This window comes from Enhydra lutris, unplaced genomic scaffold (genome assembly GCF_002288905.1).
Source record: "Enhydra lutris kenyoni isolate GAN:26980312 unplaced genomic scaffold, ASM228890v2 scaffoldscaffold38, whole genome shotgun sequence".
NCBI classification, from domain to species: domain Eukaryota; kingdom Metazoa; phylum Chordata; class Mammalia; order Carnivora; family Mustelidae; genus Enhydra; species Enhydra lutris.
In genome coordinates, this window is record NW_019154122.1 from 19125014 (window position 1) to 19135362 (window position 10349).

General features: G+C 61.2%; 1 protein-coding gene across 2 annotated transcripts in view; it reads right to left on the reverse strand.

Annotated features, from left to right (window-relative positions):
- LOC111154565 (protein kinase C zeta) overlaps positions 1-5625 on the reverse strand; it is a 106914-nt gene extending 101289 nt beyond the window's left edge. For both annotated transcript variants that reach the window (XM_022514214.1, XM_022514213.1), the window contains exons 1-4: positions 5471-5625; positions 2669-2790; positions 1733-1822; positions 361-411 (exon numbers count right to left, since the gene is read on the reverse strand). In XM_022514214.1, the coding sequence (XP_022369922.1) occupies positions 361-411; positions 1733-1822; positions 2669-2790; positions 5471-5541 (334 nt within the window). In that variant the 5' untranslated portion in view covers positions 5542-5625. The remainder of the gene's footprint in view (positions 1-360; positions 412-1732; positions 1823-2668; positions 2791-5470) is intronic.
- Positions 5626-10349: the final 4724 nt, after the last annotated feature.

The window sequence follows — 10349 nt, forward strand, 5'->3', positions numbered from 1 at the left end:
GTGGGGGCCGGAGAGAGGGCACATGGCCAGGTCTGGGGGTGGCTGGGCAGGTGCCTGGGCCCTTCCCTCCGCGGGGGTCACAGCATTGCTTGCACTGCTCCTCCTGGTACCAAGGGACCAAGCCAGTGTCCCGAAAAGCCCTCGTCAGCCAGAGCACACACACCGGCAAAGGCAGGGGCGCCTGCGGAAACCCCACGTCAGGGCACCTCGACCGCTCACTCTGCCTTCGGTCGCCTCGTGAGGACACACATTCCTAAGCCGCGGCCACAACAGGCACCCGGTCTGCACACTCCTGACACTTGGATCGGGAATTCAAGCCACGATGCACAACACGAGTCATAGGCGAACGGCAGTACTCACTGTCTTCTCCCGGACAAGGCATGCCTGGCTGCTCGGGGGTGCTGGGGAACACTGGAGAGAGGGAGAGAGAGCAGTCTGTCACTGAGTGTGGCCCGGAAGGTCCTACGCCACGTCAGGCCAACCGGATGAACCCCCCACAAAGCCCACATTGCCGACCAGCCTGCTCTGAGGGGATGCTCCTTGTGGCACAACTGTGGAAGCCCAAACCTGCTTTAAAAGGACTTCGAAATGCAGTGAAAACCTCTGGGGGAGAGGCAGTGGGGGACCCTGGACCAGGGCTGCCCCAGGAGGCCTCCCGACTCACAGCGGTAAATTAACACGCAAGTTAGGAGCGGCACCTAATTCAAAGTGGACTTTTGAAAGCACGTTAGACTCTGTTTTGCACTCAAGGTGCAGTTCAAAATTAAATATCTTAAAATACATCCTGGGCTTCCCTCATGGATTATTCAGGCAGGAGCTTACAAAGTATTAACACTTAACTGAAGCAACCACTTCCTTATCTAGAAAATAACGCTGTCTTTGGAAGGCACCACCATCAAGAACGCCGGCCGGGCGAGGGCTCCCAGCACAAACCCCATGTCCAGGCAGAACTGCAGAAGCGGGACCCCGTAACCAACACTGGGCCCGCCCCAGGGAGAACATGGCCCCACGGAACCCCTGGTTGAGAGCACCGGTCCCAGCGGTGTCAGGTTTGGCCCGGCTGTCCCTGCCCACCTGCCTGGCCAAGGGTCTGGGCTGCACAGGAGTGAATGCAGACGTGGCTGGTCCGAACCACGCTCAGACACCCCGAAGAACCCCCAAGAGTGTCGGGGGGCAGCCTGAAACCCCCAATTCAGACTATACTGAAATCATAATAATTCCTATTTCCCATGATCAGTCTATAAAGCAGCTCTGAGCTTCTCAGATAACAGCTGTGAGCCGGGAGACAGGCTCAGGGGAGGGTCTCATCCACCCCAAGTGTCCCCTCATCCACCTGCCCTCCTACACTTGGGCTGGGACCCTTCCAGCTTCCCAAAAGGTGGAGGCCGGTGAGAGGGCCCAGGCTTCTGATGTACCAGTGATGCTGGCCTCCAGGGAACGGTGACAGTGAGGACCGGCAACCAGAACCCGGGCCCCTGTGTCTAGTGAGAAGGAGCTTTTCTGACTCTTTATCAGCTATGGCAATTTTATTTGGGTTAACAAGGTGTAAGAGAAGAAACAAACCCAAATCACACTATATTCAACATCCTTAAGTTCTCTGGAATCCTAAGATTTTAAACCATGATCCCCGATGTGTTCTCTAGTCCCCCTGGCCATCTGGAAACCATGCTGGGCTCCCACCACCCCAGACCACAGTGGCACCACCCCCCACCCCCCCCCGGCTGCCACTGACCGTGAATGGTGAGCCCCTCGTCCCTGCGCTGACAGGCCAGACGGAAGGCCTCCTCCAGCTCCATCTGGGAGGACACGGTGCAGGGGTCACCTAGGCAGGGCAAGAGACATCACTGAGGCTGCCGCAGGCCTGAGGCAAAGGGGTCCAACTCAGGCTAGGAAGGGCAGGGTCTGGCTGCTCCTGACCAGTCGCCCACTGCGGAGCTGGGAGACCCGAGAACGGGTAACAGGACGGGGGGGTCCACATCAGAACCAGCGGATCCCCAGTACAAGCCCCGAGAAGTCTACCTACAGAGCCAAACCGTGCTAATGTTCCTGGCTTGGACAAGATGAAGGACATTCTTCTTAGGTTAGTCCTCGGTGAAAGGAAAGGCTCCCTGCCCCCATCCTGGAGAGGAACACAGAAAGGCACAGAACCAACGTCCCAGGGGGTTACTCTGCGGCTCCCCTGGCTCCCCGTGTCCTCGTCTGGCAGCTGGACTGTGTCCCCACTCCCTAGCTTTCTCAGATGTGTGTCTGACTGAGAGAGAGAAGGATGCAGAGGGGGAGGGAAGAGGGGGGAAAGGACACTATGGGGGCCTAGCTACTTACCCTCCAGCACTCCCTGAGATGAAAATAAGAAAGAGCTTATCCTTCCAAATCACCCACTGGAAAGCCCAGAACAGGAGAGAGGGAAGGAGGGCAAGGGCTGGCCCCAGGTAGGGACAGAGACCCTTGCAGCCCACTCCCCATCTGCCCTTCCCTGCCCCCGCCCCCACCCAGCTTCCGTTTTGACCAGCCTCTCCAGGAAGTTATTTCCAGCACCCTACAGGGGAAGACGGCTGTTAACTAGCTTAATCCCATAATTTTAAATCTCCTCACAGAGGGGCTGACCTAACAACGGACAGAGGAGATCCAGAGATTTGCAGTCGGACGGACAGAAGACCAAGGGCTCTACCTTCACTGTCCACCCACTTAAGGGTGAGTGGGTGTCCCTGATGGAGACCGCACATCTCTCTCACTTCCTCACAGAGCTCCTCGAAGGTCATGGCTGCATCTAGGCTGGTGATCAGGATGTCCCTGGGGCAAAGAGGGTGGACATGTGTCACCAAGAAGCATATTTAAATCAAATTAAATACTGGTTAATTGAGTTATTGATTACACAGAGGAAAATTTTCCCAAACAAAATATCACAGGCCCCCCAAATAGAACCACTGGCCACAGTCTTGTTTTCTAATCACTATCACGAATGCCCTTGCACGGAGAGGAGAGACCTATCCCGCACCTGGATGTCCCTAAGAGGGGAGGCAGGGGTGGTAAGCATGAGGCAGGGTATCAGAAACCAGGCGAGCACTCGCTCAGGCACCAGGTTCCAATTCAAAAGGTCACGTAGGAGGGGTGCGGGGGTGGGGTGGGGTGTGGACACAGTTCGCTCAACTTAAGCCCACTGGCTTCATCAGACCTTCCCCCAAAGCAGATGACACAAACAGCAGCCTGGGCTTGAGCTGGAGAGAAGGAAGACCCCGCGTGGCTGTGCCTGTGAGCTCAGAAAAGTGGATGTCTGAGACTCGACCTGGCAAAGCAGGGTCTCCAACACCAGTGTGCCTCGCCTGGAGGTCCCCCAGAAACACAGGTGCTGCTGGACCCCAGTGTTGGCACATCCTCCAGAGGCCAAACTGGGGGCCCCCTATTTTTCAGAATGACATCTTCAATGGGTCTGACCTCCCGCTGCGGCCCTGCTGCCCCCAAACCACCTTCCAGCAGCGAGAGGGCAGCACAGTCCCACCCAGAGACAGAACTCAAGGGGTCGAGGGGTCGGTCAGACAAGTGCAGCTCCTGACGGGTGCCTCCCAGAACCAGCCTCATTAGAGCACCGAGGCCTGCCCCTCCCAACTCAGAAGGGGAGGCGTCAAGTCCCCCAGGAGAGGGACCAGGCCAGAGGCAGAGAGAGGTGAGGTATGGCAGGAACCCCAGTGCGGCCTGGGACAGAACCGAGGACTGAAAGCACAGAGGGACAAAGGAAGAGTGGGAGGAAGAGAAGGAAGAGAGGAAAAGGGACGGGAAGGGTGGGGAGAGGAGGAGAGCGGAAAGCGGGGGGGGGGGGGGGGGGGGGGGGAAGGGAGGGAGGGAATGAGAGGAACAGATGACTGGGGGCCTCGTCAGCCCAGGGAAACTAGAGCAACAGGTCACGTTACTGGCAGTAACCAAAGCGCTCTCCAGAGGCCAAAGTCAGGGGCAGGGCTGGGGACAGTGGAAGCTCCGTCTGGAACTCCCAAGGGCTGCAGTCAACTTTGCCAGAGACCAGCCTTGCCTGCCTCCATCCCTCCCCTCAGTGCCTGAAGGAGGGTACTTGAACCCAGCCCAGAGGCAGCCTGGGGGGCGGGGGGGGGGGTCCAGTCCCCACCCACCCTGGGCTGCTGGGGTGCGGACCTACTCTCACTGAGGAGCAACCCTGATTTTTCCCAAAGGAGCTTACTCAATCCCGCGATTCCTGGATGGGAAGAGGGCTGTCTCCGACACAGGGTCCGCCTTCCTCAGGGTTCACCCACCAGCAAGGCAAGATGTCTGGCCCTCCCATGAGTCTGAGAACCAGTTTTAATAGGCAAAGCACCCTTCCAGGCCAGAAGTCAGGACTCGGGGCCCTCTTCTTGGGAGGCTGGCCATCCTCCCCCCAGAACTCATTCCTCCTAGAGCCCTGTCACCAAGTCTCCCACACACGGTCTGCTCCCAGGTGACCCAGGTGAGGCGGGCAGAAAGGACAGGGGAGTTCCGACCTGAAACCCCAAACAGGGTGCCCTCGCGAAGTCAAGGGCCCCAAGCCCCTCCTCAGCCTGGAGATGTACGCGGAGATGCACCCGTGAGACCACCGAGACCACCGGCGTAAAGAGGCCGCCGCAGAGGAGCTGAGCTCCCGCCCGAGCGCCGCGCTCGGGCGGAGGCAGGATCCGCCCTCCGGGCGCCTCCCGCCCCAGGGCTGCTCCGCGGGAAGGGCCAGACGCTCCCAGCCTCTGACCCCTGAGATGCCTGCTCGCCCCATTTTACAGCGAGCAGGTCGAGTCCAGAGTCCGAAAGATCCGGTCCCAAAAGAGCGGCACCTGGAGACGCACGCGGACCCCCCTCCCCGCCCCGATTCGCGCCCCCGCGGGTAGCTCAGCGCACCAGACCTTCCCCTGGGTCGTCAAACTGTTCTTGTATATGGAGACCTCTGGCCGGATAAATTGGGAAAAGTTTAGGAAATCCTTATGTTTAAAACTCTGCCCGCAGTTCCATTCGGCTAAAACTTCAGTCTTACAGGTTTGCGGCCGTAACGTCCAGTCAACTCCGCAGCGAACGTCAGGGCTGCGCCCAGGGCGGGGGAGCGCGCGGCGACCGCCGCCTCTAGCCCCGCAACCTCCTCCGGGCGGGCCCGGCCCGGGAAGACCTCACCGGGGCGGGCAGGGACCCGCGCGGCCGCCCGCACCCGCAGCGCTCCGCGCCCGGGCGCCAGAGGACCCGGCGACCCAGCCCGCCCCGCGCGCTTTCCCGCCAAAGACGTCCCAGGGCGCCTCGAACGCCCGTCGCGTCCCGGGCCCCCTCCATGGCGACCGCGCGACAGGACCTCCCGGGGCGCCCCTGGGCCTGGAGGGGCCTCGCCGTCTCCTCCCTCCCGCGCCGCACGAGCGGCTACACCCTCCCCGACGGCAGGCGCGGGCCGGGCCGTCTCCCCGCGCCCGCGCTGCCCGAGGGCCCCCGGCCCCGCCGTCGGGCGCAAGGCGCTCACCCGCTGTAGTGCGCCTTCAGGCGGACGCGGCAGCCGCTCCCGTCCATCTTGGGACCGGTCCTGCTGGGCATGGCGAGCTCCGCCGGCCGCCGTCAGCGCCGCGCCCCGGGCACTCGGGCCATGGCGCGGGGACCCAGCGGCCGGCCGGGGCGCCAGGTGGGGCCGGCGGCGGAACGCGGAAGGGCGGGCGCGGCGCCGGGACCCAGGGCACGCGCGTGGGGCCGGCCAACTCCGCGGAACTTGGGTGGCGGGCCGGGCGGGACGTGGGCACGGCCGGCGGGGACGCGCGAGGGGCGCGCACGGAATCCCGGCGTCAGGCCCGGGGGGTGGCGCGGGGCGGGGGGGGGGCCGGACCTGGCCGACCCGAGGCCCAGCGGGCGGCCAATCGGCGGGACGGGCGGTCCCGGGGCGGGGGCGGTGGCACCTGCGGCCAATGAGGGCGAGGCGGGGCCGCTACCTGGGCCAATCCCCGGGGGTCCCCGCGGCGGCGACCCAATGGCTCCGCGCGGGGCGGACTACCTGTCGGGCGGGGCGCGGCCCACCTGCGGCCAATGGAGGCGCGCGCGGCCCGGCTCTGCCCGGCAACCGGAGGCGGTGCGCGGTCGGCCCAGAGCGCCGACCCCTCGGGGAGGTGGGCTCCGGGCACCGCGCTTCCCAGGTGGGGCCCCTGCGCTGCAGCGCCCCGGGAACCTATTGGAAATGCTACCTCGGGTGCCCAAGCCCAGACGCACGGAATCGAAACTCCAGCGGTCTGTGCAAACCAGCTCTGGGTAGTTCGCAGGTGAGCGCGATCCGAGAGCCGCTGGTCTAGGGGACAGTGGGAAAGGGTCGCCAGTGACTTGAGGGATGGGAGCAGAGAACCCAGCCAACGTCGCGGGGACGGTCCGGCTCAGTTGGTTCTCTCGCCCCAGCTGCTCTCCTCTCCTTCCGGAATCCGAGATCCTGTTGTACCGAAGTCTTGTCTACACTAGCTGGCGGTTCCCTCTGCTCCGGATCACTCCTCGGCCCGGACAAGGACACTGCATTTACCCACGTCGCCCGTGACCTTCATTTCTGAATCTCCAGCCTCCGTGAGTCTTAATAACCCTGCGGCACTTGATCTGGACAGTCTCATCCGGACACTCTCCAGGGCCCTGAGGGGCCGCATCCTGGTTGCATCCCCAGGGCCCAAATCTGCGTTTGCATGACCTCACCTGGGCACCAGGTGGGCCCCCCAGCTCAGGTCGGCACTCCCCTCGTCCTCCCCTTCCCCACACCACCCAGCTGGCAACCTCTGACCCGGGACTCCAGGCCTGGCCAAGCCTTCATGCCCCACTTGGACAAGCAGAGGGGCTTCCAGGACTCCCCACACTTTCATTCCCTGGACACTTCCTGGCACCTCCTGGGAACCAGGCCCTGGGGTGAGCCTGGAGAACCAAGCAGACAGTCATGGACATGGAACTCGTATTCTCCCTAGAGATAGACCCAGAGAAACCTGTTGAAAACCTGCCTTTCACCTACCTAAGATGCTGTCAGCTGTCCCCACCTGTCTGTTTCTCTGCTCCTCTTTACAACAAACGGCCAGGAGTCTGCAGTCCTCATGCCTGCTCCATCTCCCACTACTTTCTCCTGAGCAGCCCCCACCCCACACCGCACTGTCATCAACTCCCATGTTTTGAATACAATGGTGCATTCTTAGACTTCTTGGTTGACCCTTGGCAGTTGTCTGGCCCCTCCTAGAAGCTCTTACCCTAGGGTGCTGCTCTCTGCCTTTCCCCCTGCTCCCCCCTTCTCTCCCCTGCATCTCCCTCTGCTGCTTCCTCCTGGTCTCACTCTTAAATGCCCCCTGCCTCTGGCCCCTGTGTCTCATTTCCACTCAGGGCTCCAAACACCAACCCGAGGCAAGTCGCTCCCCCGAGTTCCTGCTGAGCCTGACCCCCCCACATGCACACACATGACATACACGCACACACACACGCACGCACGTGCGCGCACACACACATCCTCTCACCCTAGCGGATCTTGCTCAGTTCAAAAACCTCCTTTCCGGGACGCCTGGGTGGCTCAGTTGGTTAAGCGGCTGCCTTCGGCTCAGGTCATGATCCCAGCATCCTGGGATCGAGTCCCACATCAGGCTCCTTGCTCGGTGGGGAGCCTGCTTCTCCCTCTGCCTCTGCCGGCCATTCTGTCTGCCTGTGCTCGCTCGCTCTCTCTCCCTCTCTGACAAATAAATAAAATCTAAAAAACAAAAAAAACCTCCTTTCCTTCTTACACCCCACACGCCTCCGTCTGCAGATCCTGACAGCACCACCTTCAGCATATTTCCAGATTCCTGCCACATCCCACCACCTCCGTTGCTACCCCTGGTCCAAGGCACATGCAGCAGCCTCCAATTTCCTTAAAAACATAAAACATGTCCATGTCCATCAATCTGGTGTTTAAAACCCCTAGTGATTCCGACTGTTCTCAGGAAAAGTCCATAGGCCCTACAGGATCTGGGGCCCCACTCCCTTCTGCCTTCATCTCCCACCATCCTCATCCTGCCTCACTCCCCTCCAGATACCTGGCCACTTTGCTTCCCCTTGCCTCAGGGCCTTTGCACATGCCGACATCCCTCTCCCAGAAGCACATTTGCCCAGACCCACACTTCCTTTGAGTCTCCACTTAATATCCCTGATGCCCGGGTTACTCAGCTTCCCTGCTGCACCCTGTGGGTGATCCCTCCACAGCCCCAGCATGGCCACAGAGAGCTCTGTGGCTGTCAGTTGGGCGCAAAGGGGATGGGGTACAAGGGTTTGCCACACCAGGGGAGCAGCATGGTGCCCATGGGGCTGAGCAGGAATCTGCCACAGGAGCAGAATCAAGGTGGCAAGTGTGTGTGGGATGCACCTGTCCCTGTGTCAGGCCCCTCAAGCAGCCCATGGCCGGACTGTGGCCTTGTGCCCTTGACCGTCCAGAGCCCAGCCTGGCACATGGCCTCAGGCAGTCCTGACTGGAGGAGAAGAACAAGGTTGCATCTCAGTGGGCACAGACCATCTCCGAATGGAGGGGGATCCTCTGATACCCCACAGCATCTCCCTGGCATTCTGATTTCCGGCCTGAAAGGCAGGGCAGGAAGCAGCAAGTCCAGGTCTGGATGCCCACCACCCGCTGTCGGCAGGATGGGCCAGCGTCTGTCCATCTCACTGCGTCACCATTTCTTTGATGTCCCCCACCAGACACAACAGCCAAGTCGGACCCCAGAGCCCTTTCTAACCAGGGAAGCCCTTGCTGGGGTGAGAGCCTCAAGGGTCCCGGTGCCCTTGTGGGGACTGACCTCACCTGTGATCTGACCTGATATGCGGAACCTCTGTCCCGGAAGCCGGTACCGGCAGCATCTGGAGCTGCAGCACCCCACCCCGGGGAGGGAAGACGGTGGGGGGCGGGGCAGAGCCTGAAGCTGCAGGGTTTGAGGGCCAGGTGTGGGGGGGGGCTCTGCTCTCCATGAGGGTTGGCGGGGAGAGGCCTATTCCAGGAGGAGGGCCAAGGGAAGGGTCTAACCCGAGTCTCTTATGCATCCTGTCCCAGGCCCGGGTGAGGGCACATGGGTCATGTGCAGTGCCCAGAAAACTTTCCTGTGGCCCCTGGGATGTGGAGGACTTCGGCTTTTGCATCCTCCCCCCAAAACAGCTCTGCAAAACAATGGGTCCCCTGCCACCAGGCCTGTGGACAGTCTCCAGAGGGTGGGCAGCCTCCGCACGCCCCCCCGCACCCCGCTAGGGCCTCAAGAGTAGAGGGCGCGGTCCGGACCGGCCAGCAGGTGGCCCCGCAGGCCGCCAAGCCCTGGCAACAGGCACAGGTGTTTGTCCCCAGATTTTCCAACCACCCCCCACTCCACACGTGACAGGGGTTGGGATCCAGTCAGCGTAGGTCCCTGCTGTGTCCCCATGGTGTCTGAGTGTCTGGCACATCATGGAATGAATGAGGGAGGGAATGAATAGGCAGACACCCCTCAGAAATGCCAATCCGGGCCATGTGCTGAGGGGCCCTGGACAGGACTACTGCCTCCCAGTCTGCCAAGTGAGGGGATGGGGAGGGGGAAGGGGGGGTGGACTTGGTCGCCGAAGGACAGACCTGCCAAAGTCCCTGGGGCTAAGGACAGGTCCCTTCCAGCTCTCAGCAGCTTCTATTTCCCAGCTCTCCCTGCCAGCGCCTCATATGCCTTCATAATGACACTTATTATTTCCAAAATGAAAAAAACACAAAGGTGTGGGCTTTTAAAAAGGAATTATTAAAGTGATAGAGGCTTGCTGTAAGTCTGCAACGTCACAGCAGGGGGTCAGGAGAGACCTCAGCAGCCCTGCCTCCCTCCTCTCCCGACAAACCCCACAGGGAGGTCGTCCCTCCCTTGTCACCTGGGACCCCAGAGCGGCGCTGGTTGGGGAGGAGGGTGGCCAGGCCCCACTTAGCTTGGCCTCTGATTTCCTCCCATGAATGTTCTTTATGAGGGTGCTTTCAAATGACATAGAGATGCTTTAGGGGTGGGGTGAAAGCCAGGTGGAGTTTAAGCTCCGTTAGACTCATCAGACACAAGCAAAGGCCTCGGTGGGGGTCCCTCCCGAAAAGACCTCCCTGCAGAACCCCACCCAGGGGCCTGCCTTCCTCATCAGACCCCACGGACTGCATCAGTATCCCCTTGGGACTGTCTAGAAGGAGGTGGCTCTCGGGGCCTCCTGCCTGGTGTGAGACCGCCCCTGGCAGTGAGGACCACCACAGGCTCCGGAAGCCCAGGGCGTGTGCTCACACACAGCTGGGAGAGGGGAAGGGCAGCAGGCGTTTCCTTTCTTTGTCATAGAGGACGGGATTTGGAAAAACTGGTTCAAGAGACAACATTCCCTTCCCTCGCCCATTAATGTGTTCA